Source organism: Drosophila erecta, unplaced genomic scaffold (genome assembly GCF_003286155.1).
Source record: "Drosophila erecta strain 14021-0224.00,06,07 unplaced genomic scaffold, DereRS2 tig00000000-arrow-pilon, whole genome shotgun sequence".
In the NCBI taxonomy this organism is placed as follows: Eukaryota; Metazoa; Arthropoda; class Insecta; order Diptera; family Drosophilidae; genus Drosophila; species Drosophila erecta.
The window spans coordinates 938,522-961,477 of NW_020825194.1; the positions used below are offsets into that span (position 1 = coordinate 938,522).

Below are 22,956 nucleotides of genomic sequence, written 5' to 3' on the forward strand. Positions count from 1 at the left end.
AGCAGCTGTTCTGCACTGTTACGTCAAAATAAAGTAGTGAAAAGGTGCAAATTGCGTGCGAGTTAAATAAAAACTATTTGCCAGGCCGGAAAACGCGTTTCCATCGGGATCTTTGAGCGGCCCAGTTGTTGCGGAACATGAGGATACTGGCGGAACCGGAAGGTAGTGGCGGCCTGGCCGTATGACCTTTGCGAGCAGAGCTTGAGTCCCGGATATATCCCGCAAGTAGTGTGACCCACAGGCAAACTGGGGTCATCCAAAACAGACCTCGACCTCCAGTGACTGCAAAACCGCATTGCTGCTTCAGCCACCGAAATTCCCGTTCAAGTTCAAGCCGAGCCGACCTCACCTTCGTGAGCGATCGTTTCCACCACAGTCGGAAGGTGGGATACCCACCACACCTGACCGCGCGCACGCGCATCGATTCAAAAATCCAGAAAAAGCGAAAACACTTCGCTGGAGCTGCTGAAGCCAAACGCAAGCAAACCGCGCTTCGCCGTCGCCTCGAAAATCGCCAGTCCATCTACACCCCGAAATCGCCACGCAATCGCGCGTTTCTAAAATCCTGCGAGCCTGCAAAAAAAAAAAACATAACCAAAAACCCACTATAATGCTGTTCACCTGTTGAATTCTGTGCCTGTGTCTCGATCAAGAAGCTGCACCCATCCTACCCTTCCCACAACAAAAACCATCGAATAAGCCCTGCTGCACTAAAATCCTCACAATCAAACCCACAAAATGGCCTGCTTGAGCACTTCCGGTCGCGTCGTCTGCGGCTCCCGTCGCCAGCAGACGCACAAGCTGCTCTACCAGCTATTCGGATCCCGGCCAGGATATACAGCCCCATCCACCGCGACCGGATTATTCAGTCCGCCCAAAGTCCAACAGCAGGCCATGCGACTCTGCCACGGATTAAGCTTCAGCTTGGGCAAGGATTACCCCGATCTGCTGGTAAGTTCATTGCCGGATGAAGCCTACACCGCGAAAAAATAGCTGTTAAATGATGCAGATGGTTGAAGTGATAAAATGACGAATGATATAAGGACATATTTTCTGGTTAACTTGCAAGATCCTTTTTATAAACAGAAACATTTAAGTGCTTTCTTAACAGTACTGGGTACTTAACTTTATGTACGTTCGTAATTTAAAGTAGCAAGTGTGAATTATGTCCTCAGTATTCAAACTAGGATTAAAAATATTGGATATTAAAACTATCGCTTGCTTTTCTGCCAGTGCAGAGTGCATTGGCTGCAAGCCAACTCTTTTGGCCGCTAATGCGTCTGCGTGACTTTGGCTTTTGCTGTCCGCTTTTCTTTTCTTCGCTGCAAAGCCAAAAAGAAAATGAAAGTGAAATTGGTCGCTGGCAGTTGGCCGTTGGCCGTTGGTTGTTGGCCGTTGCTTTTGTGCAAGTAGCGTGAAAAACAACTTGTTGCGCCCACAGTTGCAGTGTTGTTGTTGGCGGAAGCTGGCGCATTTATTTATTATTGTGCCTTGGCTTTTTTACCACTTGCCGAACGCCTCTGTTTTTCTCCGCTTCGTTTCCATGTGTTTTTCCCCGCATTTTTGCAAGGTGAAGTTTTTCATCGGCCTCTCTTTCTGGCCCGATAATTATGTCTCTTTCTGGTGTGTCTGTAGTTTGTCATTAATTTTAAATCGTTGACAAGTCGCTAGTCTGTAGTGTTTTTCTTCCTTTTTCATTTTTCACTTTGCATTTTTCCTTTGAGTTATGCAATTTCGCTGGCTGCATTTCGAGCTCTGGTTTATTACTCGTATTTATCAATATTTATCGCCCGCGTTGTTGATTTTCGCGCTATTTGTGGCGCCCATAAACAGCTGATTGGGGGGCCAGTGCCCCCAAAACTGTGCTCTATTTCTCCACAACACTGTGCCCCATGTCGTATACGTAATATCTGAAGTGGGTTCTGTTTTGCATTGTGTCGAACAGGCGGATTTGGTGCTCCTTATCAGTCTGGGGAATACTATCAGCATTTTGCGATTTCATTCGACTGATTAACTATTGAAAATACAGTAAACACACTTTAAGGAATAAGCAAGGTACTTTAAATAACACTTCATGAGTCCAGAAGATTTTTACCAATAACTCTGTCTTACGACCTTGTCTTAGATGTTAAATATAAATATTATTTTATTGATATTGCACTTTAAGCTGAGCGTACTGTAACAAATAAAACGATTAAATGCATGTAATCTTAGAGACCTGGGTTTTAAATCCCATGAGTGACGTACTCAGTGCAACAAAAGGGTCGTAAATAACCGAGCTCATTATAGAGTTATGGAGTTATTTGCCTTCCTAGGTCATATTTCTTGGGGAAACATCTCCAGCCTTTGTTGTGCCTTTGTTGTGAGGCGGGAAAACCCAGAAGGAACTCCGGGCAATTGTCTTAAAATTCAATTGGCTAGTTAGGCCTTCGGCTTAATTGCTTACTTACTCACTTATGCCTTGAGTAGGCATGTACATATGCATAGGCCGCGATTAGTGCATCGGTTTCTCACATTTGCTATTTAGTTTATTGTTTTATGGCACGCCATTTAAGCCAGCCCATTTAGCTGGGGGGTGGTGGTGTTAGGGAGTACGACTTTGATTTAATTGCTTTAGCATTGCGAATGCAGTGAGTTGAATGCAGTTTGTGCATTGGCTATTTTGGCGGCCAGCCTTGGCTTGAACATATTTATTTGTATTAATAGGGCGCACTTTGGTTGCTTTTTGGTTATATATGAAAAAGGTTAAGTGCTCGTTAATTCACTTAATGCACACCTTTGACAGCCGTAAATAAAACCTTGCTCTGAAAGGTTGGAGGTTTGCTATTGCCTCCCGAAAATGTGAGAAGCCACATGTGCCAGCTACATTTTTGGTAGATTTATAAACATCTTAAAGATAAAAGTGTAGTTTATGTAAGTAACAGTACTCAATACTCAGTATAAATGCTTGCAGTCCGATTTCGAAAAAGTTTGATAACTTTGTATGCAGTTGTCGTCATCGAATTATTTATGCATTTTAGTTGTTTAAGACGCTTTTGTTGTTTCATTTCGGAGCCGAATAAAAATTCATTCAACGCCAAATTGGATGTGTGCCCGACAGGCATCCACACAGCCACAAAACACAAGCACCTGGAAACTGATACGTTCATCTATCATAGGTAAACAATAAACAAAACGCAAATAGAAAGCGCACGTCGCAGCCAAAACCAAAAACCAAAACCAAAAAAACGCCAACTAATAATAGTCGGCAATAGCAGTCGTAGAAGAAATTCACTTTTAACGGTTTCTTTGACTTTCTTCTTCATTTCATTTGCCAAGCTGCCGAGCGAGCTCTCCATTGTTTTGGCCAAAAGAAACCGGCCAAAAAGAAAAAGAAGTCCGACTCTTTATCTATATGCGCCACACGATTTTGGCAAGCAGCCGATTGGCCAGCTCTAAGTATTCGTTATCTCTGCATCGAATTATTTTTGAAATCATTTTCATATGTTCCAGTGCTTCCGCCTAAAACTATTTACCATTTGCATATCACTTTCATTGCAAATGCGTGATTTAAGTCGCGAAGCCGCGAGTTTGCGTTTGGCGTTTGGGCCAAGTCTTTTAACGCCAGCGTGTGAATTCGATGGGTTGCTTGGTACTCCCAAGGTGGCGGTCTCCAATTAGATTAGAGAGTCTGTGAACGGCTGGATAGTTTAACGGAGGTGGATTGATTTCGATCGATTCTCCGCGTTTTTAACGCGTTTCCGCTTAATTTGAATGCGAGGGTTTGGTCTCGAGAAAGTGAAACCGAATCGCAACCTGTTTTCATTGAAACTTTTAGAAACTTTGGGCACGAAGTCAATACTCGATTAAATCAGCTGCGATTTGACTTATATCACTAAAAGAGGCATTTAAACGGGGTTTGGAGTACTTAACCTACATACGGGTTGAGATAACGAATAGGCATATTTCTTGCACTTCATTCACTAAACTCAACAAGTTGTATGTATTTTTCAGTTAAAAGGGGTCTGCCCGCATTCCTTTAACTTGTATTTCACAATCAGTCATATTCGCTGACCACTTGTGAGAAAGTGATCATCTCGGGCATAAATATGTAGGAAAGAGCCCAGCAAAAGTGGCAGATATGCTAAAAGATACATCCGTCGTATGCACGAGATGGTCATATCGTAAATCTCCGCCTTTGTGTCTTCATGGCGGTGTCTTCATTTCTGTATTTCTGTATTTCTGCAAAACACTTTCACTGTCCGAGTGGCCGGCCCTGCCAGAAGAAGTTCAAGCCAAAAGACCCCGCATAATTCTCTATCAGCCGCATATTATTTGTGCTTAATGTGCACTTGCTGGGGGCTTAATTGGCTCTTCGGATGTGGGCATGGATGTGGATGTGCCTAAGCGGATTGCTTGCTACTGGTTGCTTGCTGACCTGGCTTTCATTCAACCTGTCCCATGCGGACACACACCTGCAATGGGCTCTTTGATCGCTCAGGTCTGGCTTTGGTATTGGTATTTTTCGGGCCGTACTTGCTGACCCAATTCCAGAAGACGCATGCGCTTTGGACTGTTGTCCTAAACTGGTTTCGGGTTCGGTTCGGATCGGTTAGGTTTTGCTTTGGTCTCGGCCTTTTCGGCCTTTCTGCCGCATTTCCATCTCTTTCGCGCCCAGTCCGTTAACTGTTAATGATTTCGGCGTTGTTTTCCTTAACAACAAATTTTCGGATTTCGATTTGAAAGCCGTAAAAGAAGCGCCGCTAAATGCACCGAAAGAAATATTGCAGACGAATAATTGAGGCATCATGGTAGTTTTCATTTTTTCCCACACTTCTGCACAACCTAAAGGTTTGATTACTCAACAAAGATAGATATATTTACCCAACTACCAATATCAGTAGATACAGATATTGCCCCCCTTTTCTCTGTGTGCAAAGGGAGCGGTGTTGGGCGGTGGAGCAAGTTTGCTTCGGATAGTTTTGACCAAGTTGCATAACCCGCCAAAACCAAACCCATCGAGACTGGCCAGCTGTCAGCCCCGCATTTCATCAATGTCGCTCATTGGTGGACTTTCCTGCCTCTCGGCTATTCGGCTTACATTGTTGATGTTTTATCAGTAATTATCATAAATTTGACTATCTTGGGCGGCGTTTGCATATGCTTCCCACACTGATTGCCTTACTTGTTCGGAGTGTTTGCTCAACATTCTATTTCCAATCGGAGCCCTATTAATTGGCCAAGGTTTTCACCTGATTAACATTGGAATTTGGTTAAATGCTTTCCACATTTTACGATTCCGTGTTGCGACATCGCTTGGCCAGAAATTGAAACGAAAAATTAGATTTGCATTTATTGGCGGCACGCGTCGCAGTTGCAGTTGCACTTCGGAATTTGTTTTTTTCCTGTCTGCGTTTGCGCTTTTTATGTAATTTTTTGGGTTCATTTACGCCCGAAGTCGCCAATGCAGGATAAACTTGAATTTTCAGGTTTTCCACCACTAACTGGTTTCCAATTTGTCTGCAAAAACATTTTGCCATTCCTCGGCGAACCTTAATGTTGGCTGCATTTTAGTGCTTTTGCCTTTTGACAGATTGTTATAATTACCAGCTGCACACTGACACCTTCAAAAATTATGGTAGGCAACAAATACTTCGGCTATTAAACGATTTTCACAGGCTATTTCGGCGTTTTACAATAGCTTGCATGTCGAGGCGTTTAAAAACGCATTCGCCATTCCTTTGGCAGCGTTTAAAGTCGCCTCCATAGGCAAATATCACGCAGCCGCCGCGTTGGACAAGCACGCACTAATTTCAATTGTAAATCCCGATTGCGCAATATCCAAAGTGACGGCGGAATTCCGTGCGACTCGATGGCTGAGACTGGAGTGCGGAAAATGGCCAGCTAAACTGGATCGGAAATCAAGTAGATATATACCAATTAATAGATGAAAATCCTGTGCAGTGCGTCCACTTTTGGGAGGACAACTCATTAGTTCGAAAATTCAGCACTCATGGTGTCCACTCTTATTTCCATTTCCATAAATTTGCTCTTGATACAATTTTCCTATTTAACTCAAATATTATTTCTATTAAACCGAACATACTTCGGACTTTTGGGCATTCCCATATGAGCAACCATGCCTTTTGGCTTTATTTTTTGACTCGCTGATTTGCAGACTTCAATTGGCCAATCGATTGCAGTTGTCACAGTTTCCGATGAGCCCTTTTGCGATCGCAATGAAACCGTGACGCATTGTAGCATGTGCAATTGAGACATTAGCAAACAATGCCAACAGATTATGCTATTCACTCGAGCCGCTGCATCTCGGCGGGATTTCAGATTCAGAAGCGTTCTCAATGCCGCGATGAGCACTTTGTCAAATACAAATTGCCCAGTTTGGAGGCAAACACTCGGCCACTTGGCAATCACACTCACTTGAGCTCGGATGCCTGCGGTGCGACTGGGTTGTTAACACGCATGTTAACCACTTGCCAGCGAACTTGGCTAATGAAGAAGCTCCCGCGCGGCTAAAATCGAACGGAGAAATTACAAAGCCAATCGTTACCGCCTCCCGCCATCGAGTTGTTCCCCTCGTTGGCCCACAAAAGTGTTGGTTATGTCAGCCGTGGCAATACAACCGCAGCGCAGCGATGACAAAAAGGGAAAGTAAGTCCAAAGCCCCGTCTTCGCGGCCCTCAGCTGCTCACTTTCTTGGCCGTGTCTTGTGTCCGCATTTGGCCAATACCCCGCTGTTGGCCGCTTCCGCTACCGACGGCCTGTCATGTTCGATCGTGGCGGCTGTATTTCTTGTTGGCCAGCCAGAAAAAGAAGCAATTAAAATTGTTGGGAAATGATGACAGCTCGCTTTGGGCTCGCCGAACTGTCCAAGGTCGAAGGAGTTGCATTTATCCTTAAGACTCACATTTATATGTTGTTAAATCAAAAATGTCAGCAAGGTAAAGCCAGTTGTCATATGAACACAGCTTGTTAACCAATTAAGTTTTCTGCTAATTGCGTCCTTAGAGTGGAATAAATTGTACATAAAATAAGGTAGCTAACGACTTGAATGTTCTTTGGCCACGCGACGTGAGCACAGATTTGTGAGTGGTTGGCTATACTTGAATAGTTTTCGAGTCGCAGGTGCTAACAGTTTGTGTACTTAAAATCGGCCTCCATTAAAATAGCAACATGCAAAGGTAATTTTCGAGCTACGCATATTGCCATATTGAATAAAAATGGCCTATGATGCGGCATACAAATGGCCCAAAGCAACTGAGCGAATTCCGGGCCAAACAAGAGCAGAAATCTCCACAATGGGAGGCTCTGCACAAAAGTGAGTCGTAAAGCCATCAATAAGCAATGCAAAATGTCGCAATTTCCCTGGTTTTATGTGGGGCTTTCAATCAAAACAGACATCAATCAGTGCGAGTTGGCCTGGCACTCGAAAGTGTTTAAATACTTTCAGCCGTTAATTGTCTTCATCTTCAGTTGGCAACGCTGAGTGGGCTGGGCTTTGGACTGAATTGGATGGTACACATCTGGAGAGGATTATGTCGTGGGAGCGCCCTGGGGCCAAAATTCCACTTTTATTTGATCGTTTTTGGCACTTGGCACTTGTCTGTCGATATTTGCACACTCCGCTGAATGCTGCAATTGCTTTGATCACTGCGCCCATTTGGGGCAATTTTTCCACAATTAAATTAATGGCTGCGAAAAGGCGCGTATTTAAATGAAAATTGGCAGAGGCGCCGCCGGCCACTGAGCAAATAAAAGTAAATTATTTGCCGCATTGTTGCCGAAGAGATCGGTATTATTATTTCCTTTCGAACCGATGTGAAAGTTGGCTTGCCAATTGCTGCGGCTCCTCTTTTGTGGCTCCAGTTGCATGTGGGGCAGAAGGAGGTTAAACTGGATATCTTTCACAGTTCGCTTGCGCCGGGCTAATTGCGGCTTAACCCTATCAACCGATTCCAGATAATCTCGAAACCCGAACTCCACTTATTGAAAAGTTGCAATGAAGAGATTTCTGATTAATCAAAGTCGTACCATGACTTACCAAGTATGTTCATATGTATGTGCATCTTGACTTCTCTAGATGCTTCGCTATTTCGCAGATATTTGCCCAGTTACACAATAAACCACTTTGAGCAGACGGAGTCCAAATCCTCGGTTCGTCTTCAGCAGCCAAGTGCAACGAAAGAGTCTACTTCCTATGTGGTTATTTCAAATGTTAATGCTTTTTGGCTTTGTGCACGCAAAAAGCTTGAAAAACTCCAGTTTGCATAGTGAAATTCACTGAGATCTTAGGCTTAGTGGGCACCCAGAATTAGACGCAGATCATTGACCTGGCTTTAAAATCGGGCACTTCATCCATAACATGACCAAGTGGCCAACGGCAAGCAGTTCATTGGGTTTAGAGGCACTTAAAATCCGTTTGGCTTGCGTGGGCACCTGCGAAAAGCATTTTTCAGTGCTTAAAAGTCATTCAACGTTTGTGGCCAACTCGAAATGGCCACAATTAAATGCATTTCTGCACGTTCCACGCAAAGAAATGGCAGTGTTTCACTTTGTTTCTCTTACATTTGGCCTTTGCAAAATGATCAACTAATTTTAATTTGGCGCACATATTGAAAACGAAAGCTACCGCGACGCGAATTTAATTGGATTTCTTCCGGCTGCTGCTGTAAATTGTGATGCGTCGATTTTGTAATAAGCCCCCGAACGAACGGCGCGCTTTCTACTCGCCAAAAGGCAAAGCCCATTCCGATGTTTATGACACATATTAAATATGAAACTGGGTCATTACAAGCTCTTTTCAATGGTCAACAATTTGTTTGGGTATTTTACGATGCTGTGGTGTGGGCCCCCTTCGAACACCAAAACCGAACCAGTTTGCCATCCAAAATCCCACACGTGTATTCCTCACAACGCTGTTGATGATGATGATGATGCTGCACAAGATGCGGATGAAGATCGCTGGCCAAGGGCGGCAAGTGATGGTCATTGGCCCGTGGCAGGACTCTATGGCCACAACTGGGTCACCGCGTAATCCGAAAACAGCGTCGACACCCAATCGAAATGGCCAAATATTTGCTGGTGTAAAAGTTGCTACCTCCATTGAATTTACATGTCATCATGCCAGCATGTGTGGCTTTTTATTGACAGACTGGGAGGCTGACTGGTTGACTGGTTGATTGGTTGACTAGTTGACAGGCTGCACAAGAAGCAAACAAGTGCAAGCATTGCATAATGGCACATAAATGAATTTGAAAAGAAAATCGATTCAAAGCGGGGAAAACTGATTGCCCCAATCAAAATGCCACTTTTATTCGCCTTTGTAATAAAGAGAGTGTTCAATCGCCTTGTAAGTGTCGACGTTTTTTCTCTGTGTGGAAAATAGCACTACTTTTTGGCCGCAAACACACGACAATTCAGCAGCGCGTGTTGCTCTCTTTTGTCGCGGTAACAAAAGGATTTGTGGTTTTAACAATTCAAATTTTGGCGACAAGGTCAAGAGTCGCGCGAGGGCGTCAACAATCGACTTCAATTAGTTGGCCATTTACGGGGGTTACAGCCCAGTACTGTAGCCGCTGCAATTTTCCAGTTATTAATTTTTCGGCCTAACTGAAAACAGAAAACACGCCGGCGGGCAAGGCAAAACTTGTTAGACGTGACACAGCCGCAATTGAAAGTTGTTAAGTGACTTGTTTGCTCCATCCATTATTCACACTTTGTTAGTAATTGCAGCTATTACCCGAAATCGCTAACCGTTCTACCATTTTCCCAACTTCCAGCAAAGCTCCCACAAGTGCAGCCAAACGCTGCAGTACTCCCAAAGTTCCAAGGCGAATCTGAGGCAGCACAGCTCGGTCCACACACAACAGCCAGCCGGTCCTGTGAGGGAGTTCCAGATCGATCCCTACATCATACTCGACGACGACCTCAAGTACTTCTACGACGATGTGAGATATGTAAGTGCCCAATATAATATAGTTCCCATGATAAACCGCAAGTCTTAGACTAATCGAGTTTTGTCAGAAGCTCCATGCTGGTGTTGGGAACGTCATCGATTAGATGGTTTTTTCCTCAAGCTTAGGGGATTTTTTTCTCGCGTCCCGGAACACAAATATTTGCATATTTAGACCACATCTACAGAGCGACCAAAAAAACTGAAAATGGACCTAACTAACTCCGCTGACGATCTTCTTTCAGCTGCTGAAATCGGGCACATCCCAGCCAGAGTTGGACACCATCGCCAGCTATTATTTCGATGGCCAGGGGAAGGCTCTGCGACCCATGGTTACCATGCTGATGGCCAAGGCGATAAACTACCACCTGAACAACGAGTCACAGTGAGTGGGAGTGATTAGCAATATTACAGTATTATTATTTATTATCCATATAAGAAGACTTTACAAGCAGAATATTGGGAGTCATAAAAGCATACTGCATCTGTTGCTAACTTTATTATTTTCAAAAGAAGCTCATGGTTGTTACTAGACATAGTAGTATTTCCAGCGTAAGACGAACCTTCTTGTTTTTATTGAGTACAGTAGTATTCGAAATATTGCTATTAGTTGAAGAAGACTATTCCGATGTTTCAGAGTGTAGACAAGTGTAATTGATTAGCACGGTTTTGCGAAATGTGCGCAGCCCGACCAAATGAAATCACACATACCCCTGCAAGCATGTAGTTTTTGATTTTTGCCCTAATCCCAAACCATATATCTTCCTATCGCCTTGACAGCCAATTAGTACACAAACAGCGACAGATCGCCCTCTTTTCGGAGATGGTGCACTCGGCCAGCTTGGTCCACGACGATGTCATCGATCAGTCGGACTTCCGACGCGGCAAGCCCAGCGTGAATGCTCTTTGGAACCACAAAAAGGTAAAGATCGATCCGCGATAGGCGATATATATATATACATATGTGGCATCATTGGTGCCACCGATGTTTGCCAGTGCCAAACAAACAAAGCCAAACACGCGCACCGAAACAGCCAAACAGCCGAACAGCAATCATTCAGGCCCAAAGCCTGACTTTGACATCAATTTGTTGCGTATTTCGATTTGAAGTGTTTATTGACTTTGTCAACATCTATGTTTCTTGCATCATTTGAAAGGCCTCAAAGTCGGATGGTGATGCCTCTTCATCGGACTTTATAATGGATCCCAAAATAGTTCCCTTTCGACATGACTTCAAATTAAAAGGCACAAATTAATCCAATCCGCATCTTCACAAGAAGCGGAAATTTCTCGCCTCTGATTGTATCGGCGCTCATCTTAGTCACATGTCGGTTGGGTTTTCCTTTTTTTAAGCCATCTTGCTGTTGGCCGTTAACGTTGCAACACATAAAACTGTCTTACAGCGATTGTGTTGGCCGATCTTTTGTTATGGCCGCTTGTTTCTGACCATGTCTCGTCGCTTTTACAGGTCACAATGGCTGGTGATTATATCTTATCGATTGCCTCGATTATGATAGCTCGTCTGCGCAGCGATGATGTGACGATCGTGCTGAGTCAGGTAAGAAAACTTTCAGTTGCAAGGATATGACTAATCTGGGCGTCAAACTGGGAGTACTATACCATCAAGAAGAGACCAAAAGCTTACAGCTTAAAGATCATTGTACAGAAATAACTTTACTGCTTAAAATTCTACCAAAAGCCGAATAGTTTTGGCACCCACCACCTAAAACAAACATTTGTAGAAGATACCAAGTGCTAGTTAATTGCCAGGGCAAACTCAAATTTTCAGCGAGTGACTTAGAAAGGCTGCCCAGCTTAAAAACTCCCGGATTCTGTGGAAGTATTTATGTACATAAACACAAGCCTTTAGTGTTTTATGCCATCAGGTGTCGAGTTTCGGGGAACGTTTGTCTTAAAATGATGAAAGTTTCTCGTTCTGTTGGTTGGGAAACCGAAAACCAGTTGCCGCTTTTAATGGGCCTGCAAACTTCCTGCGTCCCTGGAAGTTGGTTCCCCAAGGTTTGCCCTTCGCCAGAGTTCGAGAAACTCCACAAAAAGCGGCATTCACTTTTCATGAGTAGGAACTTTGTGTTTGTGTCCTTGTGAATCCCACATTCCGCTGAAATACTCAGCCTACACACGTAGTTCCTACAAATTTCAAATTAGTCACACCTGCCAATTTCACTTTCCGTGGCGATGGAGTTAAGTTCCCAGCTTCCCGCATATTTACACAATCGAATCGAGCTGCCGACCAGTTAATAGCTAAGACAAACACAATAACTTGCCTACGTTTTTGGGTTACACATTTGGCGTTTTCTCGATTCGCGGCGAAAAACAAGCGTAACACTTGAGGATTGGCCTGAAGATGGCCCAAGGTGCGGCCCAGACACTTATCTGCCACTATTTGTCTATCTCATTAAGCCGATCTGGCCGAATTCATGCCCGTGCGTCTATCGCATAATGTGGCTCATTTGCATTCCACACACTTTGACCCCGCCGAAATGAAACTTTCTTCGCGATCGTGAGATCATTTGTATTGAAACTAGTTCTAAGCCAAACTGGTCCCCACTATTTATGTAAATTTCTCTGGGCTGCAGAATTTGCACATTAAAAACAAAACAGCCCGGAGCATTTGGACAAGAAGAAGCGTTAAGGATGACCCAACGCAAAATTGTTCGTGCGACCAAATATTCAAAATTAAATTTACATATATATTCTATAGCTTCTAGTAGATTGTCCAACTAGTTTGGTAACCAAAAGCTATGGAAATTTACGTCTTTAGTAACCATATTCTATTTGCAAAACTTTGTATTCATTCAACTCTTTTTGTCACTCGTTCAGACGTCTTTTTGCCTCTTTCTTTCATCTACGGCAATCTACAATCTTCGGCATATATTTATCAGATTTTTCATATTAAATATGCTGCGCACGTGTCTGAATAAAATCAGCGGTTTCTAAGACGTCGGATGGCATTTATAAAATGGGTAGAATGTCCGTCTGCCTTTCAATCAAGTCAATTTATGACTATTCCCGCCATTTGGGCTAATCCAAACAGTTACCACTTTTAACGCCCTTGGAAATGCCCACATTCTGTTGTACAATTTATATCTGGCTCAGAAAGCTGTACATTTAATTGTCCTCAGTGTATAGTCTCTGAAAATAACTGGCTGGTACATATTGGCGCCGAACTCGGAAGCTTGCGATTGAAAAGAAAATGCCTGGCAAAGTGGTTTCGAGGCTGAATCATAGTTTTTTCCAAAAAATGCACTCGATTCCGCGATTCCGCTGCATTTGGTCTCATTAAGCTGCTTGAAAAGCGGCATTGTGTTAATTTCTGTGGCTCCGAATGCACTTGTTGGCCAAGTTGTTAGAGCTCACGCACTTGTAGTTGGCTTTTTGTCAGTGTTAATTAACATTGAACGTCCAGCAGCAGTGGCCGGCGGAATTTGGCCGGGCGTTTTGGCCAGAAACTATTGGCCTGGTATGGCCGCCTCACCTTGAGCTCCTTGGAAACCGCCATTTTTCAGCGCCCACTATTGTTTGCCAATGATTTTGACAACTGCCTGTGAATTTCTTGTCCGAATCAATGAAAATGCCTATTCGATGGCGAATCGAAGGGCGTGCCACAGAATTGATGAGCAAACAGAAGCGGCGATAGCCAAAATATCCAACTTCTTTGGGGAGCTGAATGAAATCTTGTTTGCTAGATCTATTTGGCACAATTGTGTTTGCTATTTGCATTCGAGATTTTGGCCAAGCGGAAGTGACACACACACACGAGCGTAGCAAAGATATTAAAATATTATATCTGGAAATCCATTTCAAAAACGATGTGGACAACTGAAATATCTCTGATCTCTTTATCTGGAAATGAAACCGTTTTTGTTGTCCGTGTAGGGTGAGCACCGTGTGCGAATTGCGTAATGATCCATTCATCTGCGAGCGGGAACCCCAGAACAATTGAAGTCATAACCATAACCATAACCCCAACCATTCACTGTGACATATTTATGGAGCATTGTCCGCAATCCCTTGCAGATCTTGACCGATTTGGTCCAAGGCGAGTTCATGCAGCTGGGCTCAAGGGAGACGGAGAACGAGCGCTTCGCCCATTACCTGACCAAGACGTACAGGAAGACCGCATCGCTGATCGCCAACGCACTGAAGGCGGTGAGTATTCATTACCATCATGCGAGCACGAGCAGATGACCCAGCCGTTTAATTCGGCAATTAGTTTGCACGCAGTACCGCGCCATTGTGCTCAATCCACTGCAATTTGAACTGATCTTGAACCCTCTGTTCTCCGGCTCTCCTGCAGACCGCCGTGATTGCCCAGGCCGACGACAACGTGGCCGAGGTGGCCTTCCAGTACGGACGCAACATCGGCTTGGCCTTTCAGCTGGTCGACGACATGCTGGACTTCGTCTCCTCCACCGAGCAGATGGGCAAGCCGACGGCGGCAGATCTGAAACTGGGTCTGGCCACCGCCCCCGTCCTCTTTGCATGCGAAAAGGTGAGTGCGGCACCTGGAATCTGCTTGATACTTCCTAGCTTGCTTGCCAACAGATCTTAGCTGGTTCCTTGTGCACAGAGAAAATATCATTAACATCATCTCATAATGTTCGAAGAGCATTGCAATCATTTCTCTCTGTGTATAAATGAGCTAGATTGAGATGTCGGTTTGTCCACACTTCTATTTGCTATGCATCCATTGCCCGCCGTCGCAATGATGATGTATGCTTGGTGCCGGCGGTGAAGGTGTGATGATGTCATGTGGGTGGGTGGTTGGCTAGATACGCAGATGATACAATGGGTCTGTAATTCAGATGCTCAATTGCCCCCGATTACCAATGCCCATTTGCTATGCATTCCGCGAGCTGTGCACGCGTGCAGTGCGTTTAAAGCCGCTCTGTAGCTGCAAACTGCATAGACTGCATAACCTGCATAATTAAAATGCCTTTTCCGTACATTCCAGTACCCCGAGCTGAATCCCATGGTGATGCGGCGCTTCAGCGAGCCCGGCGACGTGGAGCGAGCCTTCGAGCTGGTGCACAAGTCGCACGGTCTGGAACAGACCCGGTTCCTGGCCAAGAAGCACTGCAACGAGGCGATACGGCTGGCCCAGGAGCTCACGGAGTCGCCCTACCAGAAGGGCCTCCAGGTGGTCGCCGACTTAGTCATCAACCGCATGAAGTAGAGCCGCACCCGTGCACCCTAACATAATATTACCTACCATACCCGTAATGCAATAATAATAATAATAATAATAATAGTGTTATGTAGGCCCCTCGATGTTGGATTAAGTTCTATTCGGCCGGCGGGCTACTTTGTAAACAAGAATTATTATTTAGTTTTTAGGCATTTGTTGTTGACACTGTAAATAATTGCATAAAGAACCTAATCAACACACACTAAACGGCAACGTTCGCTGTACATACATAATTACGAGATGTTCAATGAATTTTTGACAAATTTTATATGCAATGTTTTTCGACAAATTTATTTATATGTACGAGTATAGAGAGCGAAATATGAGCCAAAAGCCAACAATAAGAGAAACGAGAAAATTGTACAAACATTTCTTCAACTAAACGAATTGAAATGGGTTGCCAGCCGAGCACCAAATGAGGTATCTAAGGAATATAAAGGAAAATGTTTATTAGTCAATGCAACAAAGGAAGTGTGTAGAGTGTGTAGAGCGATATTTTTAGTACGAAGCACGAGGAGCATAATTGGTTTATTTTATATTAATCTTGATTTAGGGCATTTCATGCCTAAATGGTTCAATGGTCATTGCCTGCACTCTGTTTAAAATCCCTTCTGACCGCACAAACATGTAATCAAGTGGAAAGCCCGTAGCTTAGCTGGAATAAATAAAATATTTTGAACCATTCGCGCATGAAATGCATATTGTAATATGTTCTATAAGAAATGTAATGAGGATTGTACGTGGAACAATGCTGCCCAGTCTTAATTTTAAATCTTTCTTCTCCGCCTCTATTGCAATAGTAATTAAAAAACATTTGAAACGAAATCAAACCGCATACCCCATTTCGAAATGTTCTAAAACTCTTTTTAGTCTAAGTTTTTATTTTAATTTATGAACAAAACCTCACTTAAGTTAGTCAGCGAAATTCGTTTTTTTTTTGTCCGTTTAGTTTTGATGAAAAATCCTTGGGCTCCTTTACAGCCCGCTCTACACTAAAAGAAAGGTAAATGAAAGATAAAATACAGAAATTTGCTGGCGAGTTGATCAATTCAATAGGGTGCTGAAGAAGATGTACCCACATATTTTAGAGTGCGAACGACAAAATAATGATACAGATGTTGATATTGATACTTGTAATTACGATATTTGTACACATAAAGACATGAATAAAAATTCGATTTTGTAAAACAAACAAAATGAAGATGATTTTGCTTTCGAGTGTTAGCGAAAAAGGTCCTGAAAGCACTCTACACATTCCGTTCGTAACTATGCAACGAATTAACCAGCTGAATGACCTAGTGAAATAGTTTTGGACATGGCCAAAGTGCCTTATGTTGCGACGGGCATGGCTGAAACCGAAATTGGGGCAAACAAATAAATTTGGCAGTGTGAGTTGGCTGAACTCGTAGCTGCCACACAGGGCGTATGAGTAGGCAAGCTGCTTAGGCTTCCAAGAGCTTTGCATTTTAAAACCTCAACAAGTTTCGTATTAATGGGCACGCAACACTGCAGTAGCCTTACTTTGGCTCTTTTATTAAAACAGAACATCACGATTCGGGTTAAGCCAACGCAGCCGTGGCATAATTTTCTTGGCAACCTAAAGTCAATATATTTTATGTCCAGGCAGTCTAGCAAAGTGGAGCAGGCAAACATCGCGTCTAACTGGCGAAATATTTAAATAGCCAGACCAAATTAGCTGAGGTTTCGATATCCTTCGACTCGTCTTCAAGGACAGACGACCGAAGTGTGCCTTAACCTAGGTTATAAATAGTCGGGCGTGCTGCCTAGACAACCGACCCATCATCCATGGCCCTTTAGTGCCTGGCACGGATCCTGCCAGCCAATTCGGCGGTTAAACGGCTTGGACGGCACACGAGACCGATTCAGTAACGCCGCGTTTGCTGAACGCAGCGCTACTTCCGTTCCCGTTCTCGTTCTCCCAGTTTCCCAGATATCCAAATATCCTCCAGATAGTCGAGGCACTTCAGATATCTGGCCAAATCACACACGGAGCCATGACGACTAGCGATGAAATGGGCATGGGCGGCAACTTCTGCCACGACCACATCCAGCATCCGCTGATGTGGTGCGATGAGAAGAAGCGTCTGGTGGAGCGCAAGAATGCAGAAGAGAGTCTTCGCATGTGGCGTCGCAGGAAGGCGGAGGAGTGTGCTCGCAAGGAGAAGGATAAGCAGGAGGTGGGTAACAGTGCGTATGAGTGATATTTGACGAGGTAGTGCTAGCTAATGGTAAGACCGTGCGTACGAGTTATATTTTGAAGGCACCAAGCAAAGTGGTTAGTGTGGTTAGCAAAGGTTAATTATGTTAAATAATTATCATTAAAAAGCAAAAACTTATACTTCAGAACCCTGAACCTCAAGTAATAATCAATTTACCAAGTTCCAAGTTCCTTTGGAAGTATAAGGCTGAAATGCACGCACGAGTGTAGAAAAGAAACCAGAAAAGAACCTATGACAATCAAAAAACATCTCGAACCTTCCCCCACGCGATACTTGCAACTTTTGGTAAGTTCAAAGACCTGCCTCAAGCAACATGTAAGGCATCCGCCCGCGCGGATCTGGTTCAACAAACCCTTTGACAATTTCGACTTGGGCAATCAAATCACCTCTCCTCTCCTCCGCTCTCCACGGCCAAATGCCCAACCAAAAGCCCAACTGGCTGCTCCGGCGAATCCTTGCGTGACTGGAGTCCTGGCTACCTATCACAACCTGCAGCTGTGTGAGGCGAAGCAGCCAAAATGTGGGTGAACAAATCAGTGAAATGCAAATCGGCGTTCGCTGCAACTATAACAACAACCTACTAACAAAGTTTGTGGGCCACAGCGGCGGCAGCTCCAGGGGTGGGGGGCTTGCCAATTTCCGTAAACAAACATCGCCACACTTCGCGGAGTGACACGACCAGGTGGGTTGAGGCAGTCTGGAGCCATAAATAGGCTGCCACCCAATCGATAAGGCATGACTCGGTGTTGTAATCATCCTGTGGAAGGAATTTAATGTAGTTATATTCCAAATTTATTGTGGGTAATGCCATAAATGATCAAGCTAGTACGCACATAACAAGTTTTCAAGCATCACAAACTCTTCTGAAAATAGTCCTGTAACCGGATATTCACTGGGTTTACAGTCACTGCAGCAGTCATCTTGCTTTACTTTACTTTCAAAGGTAGAATTCAACTTAATACGCCAAGTATTTAAAAATTAGCAAAATAGCGATTAGACCTTCGATAGCCCGCTCATCGAGCTATCGATGTCAACCGAACCATCGATCTCAACCGAACTATCGATTTTTACCGATCCGAACGTGTGGCTCCAAATACTCAGCAATTCCAAAACATCTTTAAAGTTGAGGCTTTAAAATGGAATTCAAACAGCATGTGGACTCAGCACTAACCACTTTTGTGGACAACACAAGGTTCTTCAGGGAAATTGCAGAGTTCGTGTCCGATTTCAGTGATGGGCAAATCCAGCAGCTGCTGGAGGAAAGCGCTCGTCTGCGCGTTGAGCACGCCGAGAATCTCATCCGTGTGAAGAGCAAGCACCAGTCACTCAGCCAGGTGATGCAGCAGGTCCAGAACTCGAGCTCCACCATCGAGGAGCTTGAGGAAAACTGGAAGAAGCGCTCCAAAGCGGAGGAACAGAAGCGCATCAATGTCAAGAACATAGCCGAGTTTAAGAACTTCAAGAAAACTGTGGAATCTGCAGCTGGCCATGTAGGTGCGGAGGTCAATAGTCAAGCGAATGGCGCCGCCCAGGATGAGGACCTTATTATCGAAGGAATCGAAGAGACCGGCGGCGGGATCTTCTCGCTCTACGATCCCTGGTCCAAGGCCCTAATGAAGAACCCCGTGCGCAACGAGAAGTGCGGTCACATCTACGACCGCGATTCGGTGATGCTGATTATAAAGGACAACATTGGCATCCGATGTCCCGTGCTCGGCTGTGGCAACACGACCTACATCCAGCCTGCGCACCTGGTCGAGGATGCCAAAGTCCGGCAAATGGTAATACAGCGAATGGCCGAGGAGATTGAGGATAGCACTGCCTCGGAGGACGACGAGGAACAGGCAGATGAGGATTGAGCCGGATTCCGTTGTTGTCGATCCTCAGCTAAACATCCATAGAATGATAGAATATCCATAGAATGAAATATCTAATCATGATTAAGTATGCTCCCACATTTTCATCTGCATTTGTAATAAATATTCATTGTTGTCGACTAATAAGATATAACGCTGTCAAAAAATGTGCTTTTTAATACCAACAATGTTCTTTTATCCAGTACTACGACCTGTTTCACCAACATTGTCCTTGGGGTCGACCTGGTGGTGGTGCACCCAATGTAGAAGTGCGGCGCAAGGACATCACAGCCGTAGGCCTTCACTCCACGCCCACAGTGGTAAGGACTCTGGCATCGTTATCCAATGATATATTTTTTTAACTATGATAACTTTGGCGTCCTGCAGACCAATGCCCACCGAATGAATCTGCTGCAGCCGTGTCGCTACAACGACTTCTTCTCGATGCAGAAGAAGTGTCACAACAACCCGCTGGCCGCCTACCACCACCACCACCACCATGCCCCTCCTGCCCCTCCGCCGGGTGGTCGCCTTGGCCACGCCCACTCAGTTCATCACCTGCAGGAAAGTGGTCCCAGGAGCAGCACCGTCACGATTTGCGAGCGGGAGATTCCCCACAAGCCCGGAGCGGGAGTTGGTGTCAATGTTGCCAAAAACGCCAACGGTGAGAGCCTTCACATCGAGCTGAAAGAGCATCCTTCAATGTCGTTTCGCAATAAAGGCCATGTAGACATAGAATTGCGATACAAGCCCTCTCCTCCGTGCAAGGGCAAGCCTCTTCTGGAGAAGATTGTGGTTAGCGAGAGTGAACAGCGATGTCCTTTGCAGGAAAAGCTGGCCACACAGAAGAAGCGCCTGCAGGCCAAACTAGAAAAGCCGGTGAGCGGCACTTATTACGCCCCCTGAAACAAATTTTAACTGATCCCTTTATCTATCCTCTTTCTAGCCCTGCAAGGAGCCCTGGGGCAAAGCGGGTCCGGGCGGCAAGCCCTGGCGGAGTCCCAAGGAAGTGGGCAACACGTTCATGAAGTCACTGGTGGGTTAACATAAACATAACATAAAAGTCCATTTCACTAGCTATTGCCTTTATCCATACTATGTAATTCTAAACTAATTTCAGGGTTGGACGAACAAGGAGATGCTGAAGGAGTTGGACCAGGATAACCCGGTGACTCCGGCGGAGAAGAACACCTTTCGCAAATCGCGACCGGGCAAGCCACCAAAACCGCAGCGCTGCTGTGAAATGTGCACTTGCAACTGTCCCGCCATGCAAAAGAGTCCACCCAAGCCGTCGCCACTTTCACTGCCCATTCCGCCGGGAAAGAAGTGTCCGGGTCCGCCAGGTCCGCCGCCCGGAAAGATGCTGCACCACTTGAAGCCGCAGGACTGCGGCGGCAAACCCGTCAGGCTGTGCCCCCGCATGGCCTCAAGAGCTCCCTGCCCCGGGAGCACCAGTACCGCCACACCGGATGCCAGTGCGGCGGGAGGAAACGGAGGACCATACGCCGAGGGTGGCGGGGTAGAGCTGGTTCCCCTGCTCGCCAGAAGGCGTGGAATGCACCGTCCCATCAGTCTCTCCAGCACGGACGTGACCAAAAGGACGCCGTCGCACGATAGGTACGCATCCAAGCACAAGCATCCACCAAAGAACTGTCAGCTGACCACCACCAAGATCAAGTGCATCAACAGCATCATCAAGAACATCAGCCACATGAAGCGGCTGCCCAAGAATCTGAACTGCAAGCTGCAGTGTTGCAGTTGCGATTGCCCCACGGCCTTGGCCACGGGCTGCTGCCTCAAGCGGCTGACCCTGCACATTCGCCAGGCTTGAAAACCACGTTCCTTCAGACCTGATCCCCTCTTGCTTTCATAGTACTATTCCATCTCCCTACTCCCACCGTTTCTCATTTGCTTGCTCTGCGCGCTCTAGACATTGAAACGAAAGTCCGCTTGACCCTCTGTTCTTATGCCTTGTGATCTTGTCCTGTTAATGGTTTCTCTAATCCCCCACTTCTCCTCGGCTCATCCAGCAAGAAAATATCCATTGTAATACAAGTGAAAGTATAGCAACCAAAAGAGCAAACCAAATACCAATCTCACCAAAAACAAACAAACTGCAACAGCAAAAATCAAAAATCATAATACCAATCTTCTATGTATGTATCCCCGTGCAAAACAAATCGAACTGAAAATCGCTCTGAAATTCGAAAATTCGCTATCTGAAAAATCGAACTGATATAAATGAAACTATAATATTGCTGCCCACCAATCATCCGACAACCAGGATTCAAACGGCCGCCGACATGCGCTATTTGCACGATCTAAATGTCCAGATATCCCAGAACCGTCGATCCGTCTCCGTTTCCAAGCAACTGGACAGGGATCTGTGCAACCAGCACTTCGACACCTTCGAAACGTTCTGGGGAAGACCAGGACATGGAGCCCGTGGCGACAATATCAACAAACTGAAACTGGACAATCTGCTCTACGGCGCCAGCGAATCGACGTAAGGTCAAGGATGCCTGATACCTGGATTGCTAGGATATTCCCTCACCTGTTGACTGGCTCGTAGTTTGTGTGCTTAAGCCATCTGCTCAGAAATCAATCGATGCCAAGACCCAAAAGATCCAAATTATAGTATATTACTGGAGTGCAACTTATTTATTACTTGTAAAACTATTTTTGGTTCTTCCTTCACCACTCAAAGTTCGCTATTCCAGTAATATAAAAACCAGCCTAGAAACCATTTGTACTATCTCTGTAAAAATTTTGCCAACTTGCTTCTAGTAAGTTGACCAAAGTTTTGAATAGGTCGTGGTTTTCAAAATTAGGGGAAAATTAAAAATGTAATCAGGGCGGTTCTCTTTGGTAGGAAAGTTTAGTTAGTTTAATAAATAGGTAATAAAGGGAATGATTATAGGTCTACGAACTCTTTCAAAGTTATAATATTAAAATAAAATAATTTATCTTAGCTTACATCTAGCTAAATAACATCTTGTAAATACAAAACAATCAATTATGCAGTAAATAAAACAAAATATATATAAAAAAAACCAAAACCACTTTTACTGGTTTTTTGGCGAGCAGTCACCCTCAAACTGTTTAAGCAATATACAGTTGCCCCTAAACTGTGTCGTTTCGATTCCCAGCCAAAATAAATTCAATACTTTTTCTAGTTTGTTTTTGAAGGACATTTTTATTATACATATGTTTATGTAGTATGTAATAGATCACATAAAGCAAAAAGAGAATATTTTACTACTTTTTTGTTTTTGTGTATGATCATGATTCTTCGTGGCTTGTGGATGTGCCAATAATCCCTTTTGAGCTCTCAGCTTCAGCTCAAATGTAGGGACTTTTAATGTGTTTATGTGGATGTCGATGATTTAAGTTTAAACGTCAGTTAATTCTCTACGTATTATTACGATTTTAGTAAATTACAATTACAATACATTATATAGTACATAGTATGTAGGTAGAGTACGAATACGTTAACTATTCAAATAGATTTTTATTCATTTTCCGTATTTTGTGATTTTTTTATTTAAAAGTTATTTGGGTTTTATTACTTTTTTTGTGTGTGGTTTTGTTTTTCGTTAATTTTACATACATATATTAAATATATTTACGAACATAACAGCAGTCTTATATAAGATGACATACTCATTTTATTGTTTTCATTAGAGGGTTTTGAGTTCATTA

General features: G+C 44.3%; 4 protein-coding genes across 6 annotated transcripts; all 4 read left to right on the plus strand.

The window, feature by feature from the left end:
- Nucleotides 1-10: 10 nt before the first annotated feature.
- On the plus strand, nt 11-16,350 carry LOC6554855 (decaprenyl-diphosphate synthase subunit 1). The gene is made up of 8 exons (XM_001981063.3): nt 11-951; nt 9,777-9,953; nt 10,195-10,334; nt 10,730-10,871; nt 11,418-11,507; nt 13,988-14,119; nt 14,268-14,462; nt 14,925-16,350. Exons 1-8 carry the CDS (start codon nt 739-741, stop codon nt 15,144-15,146), a joined length of 1,311 nt encoding a protein of 436 aa, XP_001981099.1. The 5' UTR covers nt 11-738; the 3' UTR covers nt 15,147-16,350.
- A 645-nt stretch (nt 16,351-16,995) lies between these two features.
- On the plus strand, nt 16,996-21,321 carry LOC6554858. Of its 3 annotated transcripts, none has more exons than XM_026975997.1 (6): nt 16,996-17,356; nt 19,458-19,574; nt 19,642-20,133; nt 20,201-20,290; nt 20,375-20,871; nt 21,285-21,321. In XM_026975997.1, exons 1-6 carry the CDS (start codon nt 17,174-17,176, stop codon nt 21,319-21,321), a joined length of 1,416 nt encoding a protein of 471 aa, XP_026831798.1. In that variant the 5' UTR covers nt 16,996-17,173. The 3 variants fall into 3 exon arrangements, with proteins under 3 accessions (XP_026831798.1, XP_001981102.2, XP_026831797.1); XM_001981066.3 differs by having other exon boundaries at nt 16,997-17,356; nt 19,642-19,918; nt 19,976-20,133; nt 20,375-21,288; XM_026975996.1 differs by lacking the exon at nt 21,285-21,321 and having other exon boundaries at nt 16,997-17,356; nt 20,375-21,113.
- Nucleotides 18,415-19,403, plus strand: LOC6554857 (E3 SUMO-protein ligase NSE2). Its single transcript, XM_001981065.3, has one exon. It carries the CDS (start codon nt 18,535-18,537, stop codon nt 19,255-19,257), a length of 723 nt encoding a protein of 240 aa, XP_001981101.1. The 5' UTR covers nt 18,415-18,534; the 3' UTR covers nt 19,258-19,403.
- An 87-nt stretch (nt 21,322-21,408) lies between the features above and the next one.
- Nucleotides 21,409-21,785, plus strand: LOC6554859. The gene is given in 2 exon segments (XM_001981067.3): nt 21,409-21,450; nt 21,453-21,785. Coding segments are annotated over 2 exon segments (354 nt in total). The 3' UTR covers nt 21,765-21,785.
- The last annotated feature ends 1,171 nt before the right edge of the window (nt 21,786-22,956 follow it).